The 20,886-nt window shown below is 44.3% G+C and overlaps 1 protein-coding gene across 1 annotated transcript in view; it reads right to left on the bottom strand.

Moving 5' to 3' along the window:
* Positions 1–20,886, bottom strand: part of LOC144818748 (sulfotransferase 6B1-like) — a 344,617-nt gene that overhangs the window by 55,364 nt on the left and 268,367 nt on the right. Inside the window, exons 5-6 of the mRNA XM_078676456.1 lie at positions 14,245–14,339; positions 9,109–9,265 (exon numbers count right to left, since the gene is read on the bottom strand). Of these exons, the coding sequence (XP_078532582.1) occupies positions 9,109–9,265; positions 14,245–14,339 (252 nt within the window). The remainder of the gene's footprint in view (positions 1–9,108; positions 9,266–14,244; positions 14,340–20,886) is intronic.

Raw genomic sequence — 20,886 nt, 5'->3', positions numbered from 1 at the left:
TTTGTGTGTGTTGTTCTGCTGTGCACTAGAGTGAGTGAGGGACACAAATGGAACCCTTTGGGTGCCCGATAACCCTCAAAGTAAAAATCTCTGTAGGAGGATGGGAGGAGCTTCGCGCGCATCCGAGATGGCCGCGTGAGCACAGGGCTACCGAGACCCTCGCCGCCTCCCGCATCTATCCTGAATAATATCCTGATTCCGAAGATGGGTTATTGATGACGCAGCCCAGCTGATATACTAGCTGCTTTCACGGATTGATTTGGACTTCGGGTTCCTGAGCTACGACATCCTGCACTTCTGCGGCCTACCCCGTGGAGACACCTGGGCCTTGAGTCGTGGCTGTACCCAGGCAGTAATTCAACAACACCGGCTAAAGGTGTCCAGATCACGGCCCGAATTGACTTTCGGTTTCGTTTTTGCTGCCTGGCATTACTCCTCACCGAGACAGACACTGGGCGCAGCTGGCTCCAGTGCTCATTACATAGGCCAGGAGCCGGCCAGTGCTTGGCTGCGGAACTATATTGGCTTTTATCTGCCTTTGGTGAACTCTGAGGAGCCATTTGCACCAGATCTCAAGCGCCTCTCCGGGGCACACAGCCCGCCCTGACAGGCAAGCCCGAGGGTGACAAACGGAAAGTCAAGACCCCCTTCCGGGGAGGTGCAACCCAAACGAATGTTATGGATCGTTACACCCATCCTAAAGGATTCCCCGGTGGCGCACCAAGGGTCCGGGAAGAGGCGACTGATGACCCTACTGTGTCGGCGGATTTAACGTTACAAGACATCATGGGCGCCATTGCTGGCATCAAGACATCTATCGGCCAGCAATACGAGGCCCTGGCCCTGAAGCTAGACACAGTGGCCATCGACGTTAACCTTATCAGAACGGATTTGGCGAAGACTAATGATAAGGTCAAATCTCTAGATCTGAAGACCTCCAGCCTCACGACGGACATGTCCGACTTGCAAACAGAAGTACGCAGCTTGAGATCCGCCAACGATTTCTTTGCTCGTCGGCTGGAGGATTTTGAAGGCCGTGCAAGGCGTAATAACGTGCGTATTATTGGGGTCCCGGAAGATTCTGGATTCCTGTCCACTGATCTTCGTGTCGAAGACCTCATCCTCAATCACCTCACCCCCAAGGGACTGAGTAAATTCTTTGCGGTGGAACGTGCGCATAGAGTGCCGGGAGGACAAGCGAAGCCAGGTTTCCCCCCGCGGCCGATCATTGCCAGAATTTTTAACTTCAGAGACCGAGACGCCATTTTGCAGGCTGCGCGGACGGGTGGTCCTACGCAGTTTGAGAACACCACGGTAAACTTCTATCCGGATTTTTCCCTGTCCATCCAGAAGCAAAGGATGGGATTTCAGGGGGTGAAGAGGCGTCTCAGGGATATGGACTTGAAGTATGCGATGCTGTTCCCAGCACGGTTGCGTGTGGAATATGAAGACCGGACACTCTTTTTTGATCGCCCGGAGGGAGTGAGTGACTGGCTAGATACGTTGCCTATCCGTCGTGATCGTACGGAACAATCAGGTGGTGCTGAAAGGGGACTATTGAAACAATAATGAACAATGGAGCCCGAGTCCCGGACAATGAACACAATAGACAATTGTGGCTTGCTGATTTCTGTGATCGTCTGCTTTTAAATACACTCCTGGAGGCGGCGGGAGAAAGAGGGACCCTTTCCTCCTTTGGGTTTCTTTGTGTAGATTCGTTTTTTGCTAGGGCGACAGGCACACTGAAATTTGGGGTGGCTTTTGAGTCTATGCAGGGGTGCAGGGTGGGGGGAGTTGCGCTGGGGTATTGCTGGGGGGAAGGGGGAAGTATGTTGGGAGTGTTTCATCTTTCTTCTTCTTCTTTAAGGCAACGAACTGTTACAACTTTGGACTTTGGTGTGGTGCTCGTTATGAGGTGGGAAATCATCGAGGGCTCAGATGGGGGGTAGGAGGCTGAAGCTACTGTGTTGGAATGTGAATGGGTTGGGAGACCGGATAAAGAGGGGGGTGGTCTTGCAGATGTTGCGACGCCTCTCCCCTGATGTCGTGCTACTACATGAGACTCATTTGAGTGGTAACGCTTGCTACGCTCTCAACAGGCGGGGATATCGTCTCGCTGCTCATTCTGGGTTCACCTCTAGTTCTAGAGGGGTGGGTATCTTGGTCAGGACTTCTCTTCCCCTGGAAATCGATGACATAGTTCTGGATGCTAGGGGGCGATATGTTGCACTCACAGGCAGGTGGGAGGGGAAAACTATCTCATTGATATCGGTGTACGTCCCACCTGGCTTACAAACCACTACTTTTGCTGACTTGGGACGAGTAGTTTTGGGTCTCCCGAATGGTATCCTGATACTGGGTGGTGACTTTAATTCAGTTGTCTCTGGGAGGGAGGATCACTATCCCCCCAGAGACCTCACGAGTGCACAATCTTGGTTGGGTGAATTTTTGGAAGCATAGGGGCTTGTGGATTGTTGGAGATTGATGCATCCAGAACAGGCACAGTACACTTTCCACTCAGGCGCGCATGGTAGTCTTTCCAGATTGTATTATATTCTGATACCGGCGGCCCAGTCTTCGTCAATTGGGGAGATTAGACATCTGGCTAGAGGCATATCGGACCACTCCCTTCTATGGTTTTAGATAAATATGAATATAGGCGCTGATGGGAGGGTGGCCCCGATTAATCCATGGTACCTTCACAACCCCAAAACCCGTGCTGAATTGATTAAGTCATTGGATCTGTACTTCGCAGAAAATGTGGGGTCTGTGTCTTCGCCTGTCTCACTGTGGGAAGCGTTCAAGACGGTCATCAGGCGACAAGCATTGTCGTTAATTGGGTGTGCTAAGAAAAGTAGGAATGAGGCAGTAGTCCGTCTTGAGACTGAAATTACTGAGTTGGAGAGTGCCTTGGAGCGGAATGTTACCCGAGATGCGCTTCACGTCCTCAGTCTCAAGCAACTTGAATATAAGAATTTGGTCACCGACGCAGCTAAGATGATGGGTAGGGAACAGCAGGGACGACTGTATGATGTAGGCGATAAGGCAGGGAAATTGATTGCTTGGCTGGATAGAAAGGAGAGGGCGAGCCGTGTGATTCCGGTGATTGAGAGACCGGATGGCACGCGAGTGACTGACCCGGTTGACATTGTTGAATGCTTTGCTTATTATTTTCGAGAAGTCTATTCTCCGGTATCTGACAGGCCCGAGGAGGATTCTCATTTGTTGCTAAGGGATATTGCGTTGCCTTGTTTGTCAGAGTCCGACAGGGACTGGTTGGATGCTGCACAATCAGTTGACGAGGTAGCTCTCGCTGTGCACTCTATTCGCTCCGGAAAGGCTCTGGGCCCTAATGGTCTTCCATCGAACTTTATAAACTGCGCCCTGACACGCTAGCGCCGTGTCTCCGTGATATGTTTTAAGCAGTGCGGGAAACTGGCTCCCTTCCTCGTGATCAGCGCCTTGCGACCATTGTGGTGGTTCATAAGGAAGGGAAGCCACGGGACCGCTGTGCGTCCTACAGGCCTATCTCGCTCCTCAATGCTGAACCTAAGATTCTTGCCAAGCTGCTCGCAAACCGCCTGATAAAAGTAGTCAGTGAGTTGATCCATCCGGATCAGTCGGGCTTCATTCCAAATCGCAACACAGCATTGAATTTGCGGCACTTATATGGTGTTCTCGCGAGGGCGACTTCACTGCGTGAACCGGCCATCTTGGCGTCCTTGGATGCCACGATGGCCTTTGATACAATCGAATGGCCGTATCTCTGGGCTGCACTTGCAAAATTTGGTTTTGGCGCTGGATTTATTAGTTGGGTAAAACTACTGTATGAGACGCCACTGGCACAGGTTGTGGTAAATGGTCGGGTCTCCGGGCCCTTTGTTCTTGAAAGAGGCACGCGGCAGGGTTGCCCTCTGTCTCCGCTTCTCTTTGCCCTTGCTTTGGAACCCCTCGCTGCCTGGATACGGTGGGAGCCCTCGATGAGAGGCATACACTGGACTCCGGATTTTGAGGACCGCATATCGCTCTATGCGGAAGATATTTTGTTGTACCTCACGTCGCCTCAAAAATCGTTAAATGTATTGTTCGACGTGCTTAACTCGTTCTGGAAAAACTCCGGCCTCGTCATTAACTGGACTTAGTCCCACATAAACGTGCTCGCTGGTGGCGTCCCCCTCCTGCCGTGCGGATGTCCAATCCAGGTGACGCAGTCCGGTTTTAAATATCTGGGAGTTTTTATATCATTGGACCCTGCGGTCCGCTACGAGCGTAATCTACTTCCTCCGCTTCAACGTTTACGATAGGACGTAGTTAATTGGCGTAAATTACCGTTGTCTCCATTAGGGCGAGCAGCTCTTTTCAAAATGATGTCCCTGCTGCGGTTTTTATATGCACTCCAGAATACATTTGATGTGATTCCGGCGAGGTACTTCCGAGAGGTAGAGTCTTTACAGAGGCAATTGATATGGGGCGGGCATTCGCGTATCGCTCTTCCAAAGTTAACCCTTCCCTGGTATGACGGCGGTATAGCACTTCCGGATATCCGGCGGTATTATTGGGCTTCCCAACTTGCCGCAAATAACCACGGAATGTATGGCCCGGCTTGAATCCAGCGTTTGAAATGGATTGATGGCTATTACCGGGGGGAGACTATAACAGGGCGCTCTATTCTGGATCCTCTCATTTACAGCTTTCGGGACCCACCAGAATAGCCGCACGAGTGTGGCATAGTGCGACTGCGGCCATGGGCTGGAGAGATCCATTAACCCGTGCGACTCCGCTTTATGCATCTGCGAGACTGGGTTGCCTATGGAGAACGAAAGGATTCGAGAAATGGGATATGATTGGTATTAGTAAAGTGCGAGATCTTTGGGTTAAGGGCAGGATAAAGACTTTCGCCGAACTACAGCCGGAATATAAACTAGGTGATAGGGAATTCTTCCGCTATGCTCAGGTTCGCCACGCGTTGCATTCGGTTTTCCCCGTGGGTAGCGACATTCCGGAATCTTCCCCCTTCGAAGATCGTATACTAGATGGTCACCAGATAGCACTATTTCTCTGATCAACAAAAAGATTATCAATATTCGCTCGAGCTTGCTCGAGCACCTCAGGGCGACCTGGACTGCGGATGGTATTGAATTAGACGACGAGGACTGGCAATCAGCGATATCCTCACCCAAGGAGGTCGCAATCCCGGCCCGTCTCCGCTTGGTCCAGCTTAAAATCCTACATCGGATTTATGTTACCGGCCCCCGCTTGATCCGTATGGGCTAATCGACGGATGGCTTGTGCAGGCGTGGTTGTGGTCTGCTTGGTACCTTTCTCCATATAATTTGGGAATGTCCTGAGATGGTGCTTTTTTGGAATCGCATACATGAGGTGATGAATGAAGTGACGGGTGTTGTGATGTTGCCAGAGGCCCGACGATGTTTGCTGAATGTATGGGGGCCGAATGACTATGATGTGTCGCAGATACGATGGACGACCCTTGGTAATATGATTGCTAAGAGAGACATTGCACAGCTTTGGGGTTCCCAGAGACCCCCCACAGTGACGGCCTGGAAAGAGAACATGGACTGGTGCATGTTTAGGGAGAAGACTGTATATGTGGCGAGAGGCAGACCTAGAAAATGGGGGAAAATTTGGAATCAATGGAACTTGTACCGGGGAGACATATGTACGCCCCCTCTCACGGAGATCTCTAGTCCCCCCCCAATCTCCCTGACCCGGCATTCCTGATGTAGTGTAGCGTCTTTTGTTTATGCATTTGTGTTTCCTGCCTCCAGCCCCCTCATCTCTGTAAAACAACTCCTGTATCGTAATACTGTGTATCTCCCATCCTCCATGAGCGCTCGCCCGATTGATGTATTAATGTTTTATTGCCTTGCCTGTTTTTCTATGTTCCTTTTATTATAATAAAATAAGTTAATCCTTGGACCACTTTTGTGCCTCTGAGTCAGCACCATCTGTTTTCCCCACCTCTAGTTCCCAGGCAGCTGTAGGGATGGAATCTGTCTCCTGCAGTCTCTCCTCCACGTTGTGCACGGAGTTACTCCTCATCATTCTGTCCTCAAGTTCCTTGACTTGTTCCGTGCTTTTCTTCTCATTTGTCCCACTTCCTTCTGCTTTCTCTCCCTTCACAACATCCTCTGTTCCTTTTCTCCTTCATTCTACATTCTCTTCCTGCCTTAGAGACCAGTCCTTTCTTAATTTATTTTGTTTCAGAGGCCGATGACCCGTCCCCTTCTCTTCTTGTTTCCAACTTCCCACCTCTCTGCGAACTAGTCTCTATTCTCTTTCTAGGTTGCTTACCTTAGATATGGAAGATGCTGCTGGAATAACAGCACTTCCAGCCGGTAAGTTGACTGTTTTCCTTACTTGTTTTTCACACTCAGGTAGCCTATTTTATCTGATCAAGACACTCCAAGATTGTTAATGGACACCACAAAAACTGAATGCAGCTGGTTTACTCCAATTATTACTGCTGGAGACGTAACTAAGAGGAATGCAACATTGTTCACATCTTACATGATTGCCTACACACACTCGGATCCCACTGCCCCATTTGCAACAGCTGATCATGCTCCATAACCTAACTGACCTCCCTTCCTTGACTCTCCTCGACCGACACTTGCTTGCTACAGTGCTCATGTTTACAAGGAACTGTGGGCCAGATGTAGGTAGCCCTTTACCGGTCGGAATCGGACGAAAATACCGATTTTCAGCTGTTTCCGACCGGTAAAGGGCTATGGAGATGTAGGGGCACAAAAAACAGACATATTCGGTAATTTTACTGAATCGGTAATTTTACCGAATCGGTAAAATTACAGAATCGGTAAATTTACCGATTCTGTAAATTTTACCGATTCGGTAAATTTACCATTCGGTAAAATTACCGAATATGTATTTTGAGATGTAGGTAGCATGTCCAACAGTGCTACAGGGCCTTTAGAATTCGGTATTTACCATGCAATACAATTGCATGGTAAATTACGAATTCTTGTGTACATGCACATCTGTGCATGTACACCTGTGCCATGTATGTGTGCCACATGGCGCACAAGCCACTTACAGGGGTGCAACAGGGTGTCAAAGTGACACCCTGTCCCCTTTTGCAATTCGGTATTTTTTAAGGCCCATAGGATTCAATAGCAAATACCGATTCGGTAAATACCGAATCTTACCGATTCGGTAAAAAATAATGAATATTTACCTACATCTTATTTACCGATTCATAAATACCGAATTGGTAAAATTCTGTATTTAAGAATCGGTAAATAAGATTTACCTACATCTAGCCCTGTATCCTCTATTATTGGCACTTTCCACATCCCCCTACTCATGATGAATGGATAACGAAAATGTAGTAAATTGCCTCCTATGAGAGACTCATCTATAAAGTACACAACAGAATTACTGTATACCTCCAGATGGGGTCGCTCTTTTCCTGAATGTTGAAACTAATGCTGGTCCGTGAGGTCTGATGGCAGGTTGAGACCAGAGCGAGAACACCCAGTAGCACACTCTTGGCTTTCCCTCATGAACTTGATACCATAGTTAACTGTTGTTACATTGCCTTGTTGTTTATGACCTTTTTATTCTTGTTTTTATGATTGTCCTGTACTTTATTACAACCACATACATAGCAAGAGAGGTTTACCTAGCCTTACATTTCTGGTAGACATAAAAAAGCTACAATCTTGCACTGGGATGGCCTGCTTGCTGTATTCGACCTCCGCTGTGTGGTGGTCAGCATGAAATCAGGCCGCTGTTCTGGTCAACTTAGAACAGTGACTTTTGATTGATACTTTATTTTTCCTTGGCACTTTTTACCTCAAAACATTAACAATGCATATCTTTAATTACCCTTAACAGAGTTTAATAATCTTGATGTGTTTATTGCTCATTACATTTTTCTAATTTGGATTTGGGAAATGTTATTGTGTTTTATCTTAGACTCTGAAATTGTTCATACAACTAAAAATATTCACACACTTCTCTGAGAATAGCCTCAGAAGTGTTCTGATCTAACTAGTGTGTATATATTAAGTTGGTTGGGGTACCCCCCCCCGAAAATTAATAAATTAATAACCCCATTCCTAACACCAGCCATCGAAGTTCTTCTCCAGCCACTGCCAAGATTTTTTGGCCAGCGTGTGAGAATGAGAATGGCACTTCGCAATAACCTTCAACTTTGCCAGGAATAGCTGCATGTGTTTCAGTTCTTGGCATTTGCATCTCTTCACCACACTGTTTTTCTCCTTTGTTTCTGCACCAGATGTATGAAATCAAGAAGCACCATAACGCAATTTTTTTTAAAATATATCACCCATCTCCACTGAGGCTTGCAGGATATTGGATAGGTAGTTAAGTAAATGAAACGTCATGCACATTAAATGCAAATTTTTTATAAATTATTTGAGGAAGGCAATCAGACCCATTGTCACTGCTTAAAACTAACAATTTGTTGAAACTGCTACTGCACCAACATATTTTTTAATCAAATCCCCTGCATTTGTGTGCTCTGCAGTAATGAAAAATACTGGAGTCAGCTGGTAAGCAGGGACATTGGATCATTCAAGAATGGTCTGCCCCCTAAATATCGAATCCACACTGTTTATTGGACAAGGTATCAAGGATAGAATATCAAAAAAAGCATCGACTGGTAAGTAGGTCTACATTTTCTATACCTAACGCCACTTATATGTTGCTACATGCCATGGTACATATCTCTTCAAGGTACATAAATGGGGAGATTGGAATACTAAATCTATGCTTCTCAACATGCATTTACCTTTCGATTTGTTGTCTCTCGCTATTCTGTACTAGATATTCTTATATCATGATATTGTTGGTGTCGATGTTCACTAATGCAACCTCCAAAAATACAGGTTCACAAAAGGAGCAAATAGATAGGTTCACAAAAGGATCAAAGACATACCTAGCCTCCTACAGAAACACTGGTTCTCCAACACCACAGCTGATTCTTACTCAAACATTCCAGAATAGCATGTACTTTCTCTTTCATTGCTCCTTTTCTATCTTCAATTATATTTTGACATACAATAACTGAGTCAAATACATTGAAATGTATTCATATAAATGTACCTTTTCTAAAAAGGATTGAGCCCAATCTGCCATGTGTCTCATCAGATTTGTCTTTCATTGCTTTGAAGCTGCCTTTCTCGGCAATTAATTGAATCTGCTCTTTAGTCAAACGTATTCCGAAGAAATCTGCTATTTGTGTAGTTGCAGCAACCAAATCCTGTAAGTAGAAAAAAGGTCACTTTAAAATAAATATACGGAAGCCATATTTCTCTTCTCTCGCTTTTTCAAATTATATGTTTGCCCCCTCGTGTCCGTTCGAGCATTGTTCTTATCATAATATCTTTAATTGTAAGAATGTCGATATAGCAAACCAATTGAATGTAGCCTTAAGCGCTGCGCCCAAAGAGTTAATGGGGGATTTTGCTGTAATTTGGGGGGGATTTTACCTCATTTTGAGCATAATCCTTGTGGGGATGTATTAAATAGGCTTTGGACCACATTACCTTCACTGGGAGAGGTACAAGCAATATGGCTGATTTTATAGCTGTTTCAAATCAATGATGCCAGAATGTTTTTAATTTTGTAATTCTTCAAACCTCTCTGAGTGATCATAACGCTTTGGCTTTAAGAGTATCCGTAGGCCACACTCAATTAAAGCACACCCATTGTTCTTCCAATATAGGCAAATCAGAATGGAGCCATTCTGGGAAACTGGCCCACTATAGATTCTGGCCATCTACTGAAAGAATTGGACAGCTGAAGGTGTGTATGGGTACTGGGGGAGATCCCGCTTCTCTTCTTAGGGCTATAACAAAATCTGCAAAATGTATTCTGAGCTCTTAGTTTTACCGTCATCTTGCAGAGAACCAACGAAAAATAAATGATTCAATGGGGCATGCACTTCTGCACATAGTTGTTTAATCAGGGATTTGAAAACGTCACCAAGAATAATGGAGGAGGTAATATTATGCAGACTGCTCTATAAGGAGGCAATACAATAGAGAACCAGTGTTATCAGGCAGAAAGCTTGGGAAAAATTACATGAGGCCAGTGTTAAGGACGATGTGTCCTATTTTTGGAAAATTGTAAATGTACTTTTTTTTAAGAGAACCATAACAAAAGGATGGCTACAATCGTTCCGCCGCATCTGTGGGTGGCATACTTCTCTAAAGTGTATAACAGCACTATATTGCCAGACACGCTGGTTAGTAATGTTCTGAATTACCCAACTCAGGCAAATAGAGATTTTCTGTAAATCAACCTAAAGAAGGTAATCCTTGGAATTGTGTCCCAGAATAAAGCACCGGGTCCAGATTAAGTCTATATTGATTTGTGTTAGGAGAATATGGATCTATCAGCCCATGTAATAGTCAATGTGCTGAGGAGTGGTGGCTCACCGCCCTCGGAAACCCGCCAACCCCCACAGACCACGCACGCAACCTGGGAATCATCCTGGACTCCGAGCTCAAAATGGACCGCCAGATCAACTCTGTCTCATCTTCCTGCTTCCACACCCTCCGCCTCCTTCGTAAGACCTTCAAATGGATCCCCCTCGAACACCGAAAGACAGTCACTCACGCCCTGGTCACCAGCAGACTCGACTACGGCAACGCACTCTACGCCGGAATAAACAAAAACCTAATCCGCAAGCTACAAAACATCCAGAACGCCGCTGCAAGACTGGTCCTCAACCTGCCAAAGCACTGCCACATCTCCCAGCACCTGCGCACACTCCACTGGCTTCCCGTCGAGGCGAGAATCACCTTTAAGATGCTCACCCACGCACACAAGGCCCTCCACGGCACCGGACCAGCATACCTGAACAGCCGACTCAAATTCCACGCACCCCAAAGGACCCTACGATCAGCCCAGCTCTCCTACGCCGTGGTCCCCCGCACGAGAAAGACCAGATTGGGAGGCCGCTCCTTCTCCTTCCTCGCTGCCAAAGCATGGAACGCCCTTCCGCTCCACCTCAGACAGACAACATCGCTCCCCATCTTTGCAAGAAACCTCAAACCCCTCGACAGAACCCCTCCTTGATGGAATGGAACCTGCCCCCCCCCCCCCCCCCCCCCCCCCACCCCTAGCTCCTTGAGACCCTTACGGGTGAGTAGTCTCGCTTTAACAAACCCCCTGATTGAGAAGTGCAACACTTGTTGGCCCTCCTGTATTGTGGTCCAACTCAATTATCGTCCCCATCTTTAATAAGGGGAACTGAGCAGACCCCTGCAGCTCCCGTCCCATTTCTCTAAGTGTTGGGCAGAATTCTACTAGACTGACTAGAGGTTTGGACTACTGAGAAAGGCATACTTTCTGAGGCACCATATGGGTTCAGACAAGGCTTGGGAACTATAGAACAAAGCTTGGATCTTCACCTTTTATGCAGTAAATACACCAAGATGGAGAGAGGCTGTATGCATTTAGCATTCATGGATCTTAGTTCTGCGTTTGACTGTATAGATTGAGCCAAACTATGGGGAAGGATGTGATGAATGGGAATTGAGCGCCCCGGTGTGCATCTGCTGACTCAACTTCACGCGGATGTGATGGGGTGCATTACGTATGGCCATCAGACAAGGTTGTATCCTGGTGCCCCTTCTCTTCTGCCTCTACATTAATGATCTTGTATAATCTTTGTTACTTTTAGAGGCAGATACACCCAGGGTGGGAGCAAGGGTGGGAGCAAGGGGTTGTCCGGCTCTGTTGCACTTTGATCATTATGTATTACTCTCCAGAACACTGGTAGGGCTACAGAAGCTATCAGACAGATTTGCTCTGTTTATGGACCAGTTGGGTCTGTCATTAACAACTCCAAATCCTATGCTGTGGTTTATGGTCAGTTCCCTAGTAAGTTGATATCTCATATGTTAACAAGAGCAGACTCCTTTGTGTATCCATTTTCACATGCCTTGGGATTTTCTTTTACAATGAAGGCAACTAGGGGCATCTGCTGATAATTAGGAAGATCTAATTTGACAGGTCTATTGCTGCAGTGTGTAAGTTGTTTGCCAAATTAGAAGAAATCGAAGAAACCATCTCCCACTTTCTGACTGAGAACGTCACTGCTGAGATCAACACCAACACATTCTGGGAGACACTTCACGTAGTCATTAGAGGTACAATAATCACAACATTAGCTAGGCAATATAAAGAGAGGAAAGAATTTAGGGAAGAACTTGAGACAAGGCTGACAGAACTAAAAGCAATTCAACTAGAATAACATAGGCAAAACAATGAGGGCCCCAGAGAGTGAGCAACCAAGATGACCACTTGAAAAAGTGGCTTCAAACACCTGATCTGTAATATACTACGGTCCCCATGCAGAGAAAAAGATTGTCAGGGGATACTGTTTCAGATCATTCCATCACCTCAGAATAACCCTGTGCATATGTGGGGAGTGCAAAGAGAGAGTGCAGGTGGTTGGAGTGAGTGTTGGTGCCTAGGTGAATGACCACACAGCAGGAAGAAATTTATCACGCAAGGAAAATGAAGAGAGACATGACAATGGTTGTCTCGGATGCATAGGAGAACTTTTGGGGACAGCTGCGCTGTTCAGAGTCAGCACAGGAGAGAAGTCATGCGGAGACCTGGTCTAGAATCTGTGGTATCAGCGTGACACCCCCAAAGTGATAGGCCTGTGGAAGTGGGCATGGGAGCCTGGCAAGCCATTTGTGGCTAGTGTGCCTGCCCTACATGGCTATTGGGGCTTGGTCCCTATGCAGTGAGTACAAAAGAAGTAGAGAGGTACTAGCCTAGTTCCAGTGGGGGCAGGTGTCTGTTTTACTGACCCACAGGCTGGTGCTTCACCTTTCGACTAGGCTTATCGTCGGATCCCGGAGTGCAGTGGACAGTGTCAAAAGTTCTCACATGCATCTGGGACCACTAATGTTACGTCTCTTCTCACCTCCCTTGCCTCTACCTTGATAATGGTCTCTGGGCACTCCAAGCCTATTTTAGGCCAGGCAACTTCAGCAAGTTCTTTGCCTGCTCACACAAGAAAACAGTGAAGTCTAGTACCACTGCAATATTAGGATTTTTTTTAGTATGAAGCACTGAAAGAAGCTGTTAATAATGGGCAAGGTGAACCAAAAAATAAACTAAATTGCCATTCGATGGGAGGCGGGCCTTGAGGCCTTTCCTGGGCAAGGGGGCAACTGCATCATTTTATAGGATTGTACATGTGCAATGACACATACCTATGCACATGTCATCACGCACGAGCATGCCTTCAAAATGACACAGGTGCAGCAGCATCATTGTGCCTTTTTTCTTTAGGCCATACTGCAGAGCATAGCCAAAAAGCATTGGACGAAGCCAATAGGTCAAATAGGCAAGTCTGATGGGCTTTGCTAATGCTTGTTTTTTACCGTAACTTCCGTCCTTTCCTACTCCCATCTCCTTAAACTTTCTTTCCTCTCTGCCCTCCTCTTCCTCTATCTCCTTAGCTTTCTTCTTTGCTTGGCTTACTCTTTTTCCCCAGCTTAGGTTTCCAGAACTGACTGTGTTACACACAGAAATCACACTGTTAATTCATTGTGTCTTCTTTTTGGGAATTGACTATTTGACTATTTGCCCAATAGATCTTCACCAAAATGGAATTTCTTTACCTTCTCTTTATCAACTTGGTATTCACCTGTGGGGGCTGAGATGGGTGGGGGTGTCATGGAGTGAAGGCACCAGCGACCCACAGGAAGAACGAGTAGTGGACTTAAGGTTGGGCCCTGTTATAGTGGTGAGAAGGTGGGCTGTACATTATTCACCTTCAGCGGGTGCTCAGTCACGCCGCTCCAAGCTCAGCTCTGGCACCACATGGCTGCCATCTTCATCGTGGGCTTCACTGGGCATGGCACGGCCGTCTGTCACTGGTCCAGGCTGTAGTGCATCCTCTGGAAATGCTCCAGCCTTGCCGTACAGACTACTGCCAGCACCCACTACTACATTCTAAAATTGCTGTTGCTGGGAAGATACTGAGATGGAAAAGGTGAGTCATAAAAATCTAATTTGAGCATTTTGAAACATCAGTGCTATATGAAGGGATGAGGAAAATGTTGATAGTGGGGGGAGATAGTTGTGAAGACAATTGCCCTAGAATAAAATATGACTGGACATTTACTTGTAAACTAAAGCAGTGAATTTTAATCACAAATCATTTACTATGTACCTCATGCACATACATTATCACGAAAGCAAAAATACCTTTTTCATATCTTCAAACATTACAACCATGACATTCTCGTCGTCTATACGCTTATTCCAAGCAATGGCGTGGTCAAAATATGAGCCGTAGCCAACTGAAATGTAAAAAAGTAAACTGTTAACTTGGTGTGGAACAGTGACCATTACAGTGAATCTCACACTTGAAATGCACTATTGAGGAACAGATCCTATTCCCTTTCTATAACCATTCACTTTTTCAAATATTACCCCCAAGCAACCTTGACAAGTCCTGTGAAGATAGTGTTCTTTTTTTAACCATTTTATTTTGATTTTCTTTATAACAATACTATTATAGAAATAAAATGACATTCACATATTGAAACACATTACAGTCACTGCATGTATAATATGTATGAAACTCACTGAGCTCCAATTGTACACATTGTCACAATGTCTCCATTGGAATTTCAATCCATTATGTTAAGTCCAGCTTTTCGAATCAGTTCTGATACCTGGCTGGGATAAATTTCTATCAATCTGTCCCGTTTCATGTGGTCTCAAATGTGTCCATCCTGTCATGGAGCCTTGCAGTTAGTTTCTCAAGTGTATAAATCATCCACACTCCCCCCTCCCTCACAATGTTTAGTGGAGGACTGATGGGTTTCTTCCAGAATTGGGCAAGTATTAATTGCACCAAAATCAGCAGATGAGTAATAAGCTTTCCACGTGGGGTGCCTTGAGGGTATTCAGTATTCTCCTAGGGTCGCCCAGCCATATCATTAGTGGTTATAAAAAAATTGGTACCCCATTATGGCTCTAATGTGTGAGATGGCAGCTTTCCAGTGAGCTTGAGAGAATATACATGAAAAAACATGCCCCTCTCGCCACAGTTGTGCCAGCAAGTCATTGGGCTGTCATTAGCTGAAGCCATGTAGAGGATAGATACTATCTAGTGAGTAATTTACATGCAATCGCTTTATGCGTGGTACAAATGGAAGTATTTTGCAGTCCTTTGCCCAATTATGTTCCATGTGTAATCTGGTATTTCTTGGCCAAGATCTCTCTCCCAATACTTTGTGTAACTTTATTTAGTTTTGGGACATATGTCTAAGACTGTGCGTGGTAGCCAAGTTATTGTCTTCTGGAGTACTTGGTTTGTGAATGTATCCTCTAATAGAGCTTTCTAGTGGGCCATCACATACTTCCCTGTAACCAACCCAATGTAACAGCTGTGTAAGTCGGAAGTAATCTACTCTATCCGGAAGCTATCCTTTCTGAATTGCCTCCCGAGAGTGTATCTCACTGCCCAAGTAAAGATCGCCTAGATAAAGAGGATTGCCATTATTCCAGCCCCTGAACTGAGTGTCACCTACCCCAGGGTTCCTAATGAATGCCTGTGATACTCTACTGCTGTGATAACATGTGCAGATCGTAAAGGTGATCCTAGACCTGGCCGTCTCAGGGTGGTATTCGGCAGCAAACACCCCCCCTCCCTCTCTAATGCGGCCATCATGTGGTGGCAATCAGAGAATCTCGGCAGCACCCCCTCCCCATTTTTCAATGTGTCCAGCAACCCCCCCACACACTTTTCAATGTGCCTGCAGGACTGCCACTGGGAAAGGGTTGCTCAACTCAACAGTAACCCAATTCTTATTTCTGGGAATATGATTTCAATCCAGGGGTGGATGGAGCTGAGCAGCTTCTATATGGAATTCCATGCTCAGAAATTCCAGCCTACCCTCTGCTGTCCCTTTGTGAAGAGTTTCCCTTGAAACTATGGGAGATGGATCCTTTCAAACACAAGAAATATGTTTTCTCTGAATTTACTCAACCATCAGGCCTTGAAAATCATTAAAAAATCTTACTAGATCTGCAGGTTGAGTAACTTGAATAAATCTACTCGCCCTAACTGTAATTTACTTGACTCGTAAACTGGTCTCAAATTGTGTGATCATTGGCAAATATTGTATTTTACAGAGTATCATTTTTCTTTTTTCTCACATATGAGTGCACCTCAAAGGTCAGCCTCTTTCTTGTTAGTATTGCAGTGCCCTTTGTATTCGTACTGTCGCCTTCCTTTTGTGGCGTTTGTTTTGTCAAACTGAGATGTGCACCAATAAGAGCGCATCCTGGGGATGTCTCTTGAGACCAAGTAAGTCTCCTGAAGGAGAGCAATGTCTACCTCCTTTGTTTTATGCCAGTGTGTCAGCAGCGTACTGGTACAGTGACCCCATATGCCCCTGAACTTCTGTTGGTGGGCCTGCCACATGGCAACCCATTGACTTACTTTACCGCAGGGCAATTGGACCCCTGACGGAGGCAGGGTTGGTGACCCTGGGAGATTGCTTTTGATGGAGCGAGGTGGAGAAGCAAAATTTTGCATACCCCTTGCAAAGTCACACGTCCATAACCATAATTTGTACAAATGGAATGATGTGTGTGACTAATCAACTTAGAATAAGAAATGCACTTACACAAATACCCGTGGGAACTAATTTTGCTTATGTTGCAATCATAATTAACTAATTATGTGATTTTGTCATGTCCTAAACTAATGAGCAGCTTTAAGATAATGGAATGCGGCATAAATGTGCTTTTGTTTACGTATTATTGTGGCAAAATCGTGGGATTAGGTGAGTATATTACGCTTAAGTGTTGCTTATTTGCTAGGTAACTACTAATAGGGAAAACCTTAGTAAAGGGGGAGGTAAACATAAGGGTTAAAATTCTTAAATTAACGTTTGTTTGTGTTTGTTTCTATGATAGTTCCCATTTTGGCACGTGAGGCCTAAAAGAAAATGGAGTCACTCGAATATTGTGGTCACAAAAGAAATACGCATGCGCGAGCAAAGACTGAGTCTTAATGCGAGCTGCTTGTGTCTGGAGTGACTATGGATCAAGGACGTAGTGGCCTGGAAGTATAGATGGCTGCCAAAAGGATGAGCACAATGGTCCAGAACGTGGGAATACACGCCAAAGTTGCGAGTAGAGAACAGGACTAGGCCGGACTTGGGCCAAACAAAGGGCCCATTAGAAAATTGCGGACGGAAGGAAAATGTAATATTGTGATGACGAAATGATGCTCATCCACCCCAAAATTGTCCAATCAGAACTCGAATTTAGGCTGAAAGTTACACTTGTAGATAGATAGTGCTAGTGAAAAAGGTATAAAAGTGCTGATTTTATTGAAGAAAAAACTTCTCTTCGATTTCTACCAGAGATGCTGCTGGAATGCTAATTTTCCTGAGACGTAAGGAATAATTTTCCTATTTCCTTTCACAGGGAGATGCAATTTAGCTGAGAGTTTAGTTAGGGATGTTAGGAGAATAAATGATTATTTGGGAACTATCTGTCTTTTGCTAACACTTGTATCTCTGAAACCTAAATAATAATGTCTATTTCTGAATTTTCTAAAATAAATGAATATAACTGTTTGAGATAAAACTCTTATTCCTTAAATGTCGTTTTTGAAATAAAGAAATAAATAAAGTAAATAATCTTTAGACATGCTGAACTTGCTCTTAATAAAAATTAGATAAATAGAGAATTAAGCTGGCCTTGAGTTTTCCTACGCCTAATTTTTACTAGCCGATCCGTTGACCACAAGGGTGGTGTGTCTAAATAAATGTTTTGTTAATAAAAGCCATGGTAAACTCATTTAAACTGCAGGTGTAAATAGTATAATTATTTAGTTTTTAGTTTAGACACCCCACTATGATACAGCAGCTCTCCTTTGAAATTCACCGATCCATTAAGTAAGATGGAAGTGTTTTGTGAGTAACTCGCAGTGTTATGGGCCCTACTGATGAGTAGCTGTATGATTTTGTACTTCAGGGAAAGGTGACATGATTTTAGAAATTATTTCCGGAGTAGCGCTGCATCAGTAATTAGCTCGGTAGCAGAGCATTGGTTGCTATAGAATTAGCTAGGATTATGTATAAAGTGTTATATATGGGTTTTTGATGTACAGAATTATGACTAATTTCTGTTGAGTTCGTATTACGGTATATGTAGTCCTGAAAAGGCTTCCGAGTATTGCGTGAAGCTTGTTACTCTGTCTGCAGGCAGAGGAAGTGTGGCAATGAAGTCGCACATCGCATAGTCTGTTCCAAAAAGTAGTATCGTCATATAGTGCGGTGGTATCGTCTTATATCACAAGTGGTGTCGCACATCACTGGTTTAGGGACTTTCTGTATGAAAGGAAAAATGCATAGCGAGGGCAGTCTATAAAATCTTGGCTTTCAAGTACAGGGATCATTGCGTATCCTAATTTAAAACTTACTGCTGAGAGAGTAATAGAGCTTAACCTGAGCTTGTGAGAAGGGTAGAGTAGATGAAGTGGTGTTACTTTATCGGTAAATGTAAAATTCTGTGGTAGAGAAGAGGTAAGCGCTGTCTACTGGAAATACAGAATACTTGTGTGATTGAGAAAATTCTATCACTTTGTTTAGCGAAACAGACGAATGGAGTTGTTTTGTGTAAGTTACTAACCGATTCAGTCAAATATCTTGTAAATACGGCTTCTTGAAAAAACCTTGTAAAGGAGGGGTCAGTCGGCGCTGCAGGAGCTGGAGCGCTGGTGACGTCAAAAGTGCTGCGCTGTGATTGGTCCTCGTGACCAAGACAGGGCAAAGAGCTGATTGGTGCATCACAAAAAGCAGCAAAACTATTGGTTAGGCACTAAAGAGACGTATCTTGTTCTAATTGGTACGCTAGTGTCAACCATACTGTAATAGGTTGGTGTTACGGAACAGCAACAGGGAAGTGCACGATCTTTTGAAAGACAAGGAATTTATGGAAAAATGGATTACTATTACAAAGAAGAAAGGAAGAAACCTTCATGTTTAAGAAATTGAAAAATATGTTTGTAAAGGATAAGGCGATAGTCACAAGAGAGGGAAAATTACTTCCTCCGCCAAAAACGCCTGCTTCCTATATGTTGTCAAAATACGGTTACCATACGTGTGTTTGGTTAGAGAATTGGGTAAGATATACCAGAAACGATGGTGTATTAGCTTTCCCGGAAGGAGGATCTCTTGATGTGGCAGTTTTGAGAAATTTGAGAGAAAAGATGATGAATCTTGACCAAAGACACAGACCGACTCAGTTTGAAGCTCTATCTGAATGGGAGGATGAGATTCATGAATTGGAAAGCGAAAGGTTGCAAGGACATATCAGACCCAGAGGTAGATTTCGAAATTTATGGGGAGAAACACATGAGAGTAGAATTCGTAGATGGAGAAATGCTAATATGTTATGGCATGTATCCAGTCAGATTAGTGGATGATTATGAAGGACGGAAATGCACAGAGAAGAGAAAGAATGTAGAACTAGGGAACCAAAGCTATGGTGAAAGTGAACCAGAGGATGCTGTACTAGAGGAAATATTAAATAGAAGACCACCACCGTATCAACCAGGTTCTTTATGGACTACACCTAATGCTGCAATGGCAGATGAGAAAATTAATGAAACTCCAAAACAATTTTCTAATTCTAAAGATGTACCAGAAAGAGTAGAAGTGAGATATAATCCGAGTACTTCAATGACAGAACCAAGACCTATCTGTACCCCCAAGCAAAGTAATGAACAAGAGAGTGTAAATAGGGTAGAAAAACGAGTTGAGGAACAAGCAAGTACCGCTGAATATATACGATCTACAAATGCGTTGACAGATACTTACGAAAAATATGGAAACAGTAACAATAGGACCTGTAATTCCAGTGTTTGAAAACCAAAGAATAAAAGAGCCAAGTTTGACAATCCCTTTACAGCAGAGTTTACAAAAATTAAAAGGAAACATTTATCCTGATTTGTCAGAAATTAGACAAACCAATAATGTAAATCTGCCAGAATTGACTTTTAATCAGAGTTTGCATTATAAATATGCAACTGGAGCAGAGTCTGACTCTGCTACGCCTGAAAAGAGCATAGAGAAAATAGAGTTAACACAGACACCTGTAGGACCATCAGAGCAGGAATTAAGTGAATGGATTAAAACTCTGAAATTAAAAGAGCATGAACCAAAAGTGCTGGATGTAACGAGATTAAAAGTAGATATGGAAGAATTAGGTATTGGAACAATTGGAACAGATAGATTAAAAACATAAACACAAAGTCCTGCGCACTCAAATCAAGTATAGAAAGCAGTGTGATAATATATGCAATTGAATAGAAATCTGTCCAACGTCGGTTCTTGGAGTTTCATGTATATCTCCTTTTATTTGGTCATCAAATCATTGACAATTTACAGCCAGCCGACCCGTGTTTCGTTGTAGGTCTGTACCTGCACAGATGCTACAACTCTTCAGGGCTGGAAAAATACAAAAATGGATGACATGTAGCAAGCCTGCTTAAAAAAGTTCAAATGATAGATAGATACAATTGTATACCCAGATGTGACATTTCCTATCCAGAAAACACCTCATCATGTGGAACCCTTAAGTAGTTAAAATGTCATGATCCGTAATGCGTCTATCGTGACTAAATCATATTTATAATTTAACAAACAGAAGATTATTCATGTACGTCGCGATAAAAAGTGAATGACACCCGTGCCAACTCTAAACATATAAACTGATAGTACATAGAGAGCATTATTAACTTCATCGTCGTTCGCAATGCATAATAAATATGAACAAATCAAGAGAACGGCGTGACACACAAACCGCAAGCAGCCCCCA

Source organism: Lissotriton helveticus, chromosome 2_1 (genome assembly GCF_964261635.1).
Source record: "Lissotriton helveticus chromosome 2_1, aLisHel1.1, whole genome shotgun sequence".
Lineage (NCBI taxonomy): Eukaryota > Metazoa > Chordata > Amphibia > Caudata > Salamandridae > Lissotriton > Lissotriton helveticus.
The sequence above is the reverse complement of the archived record's forward strand: the minus strand, read 5'-3'. Positions and strand labels throughout refer to the sequence as shown.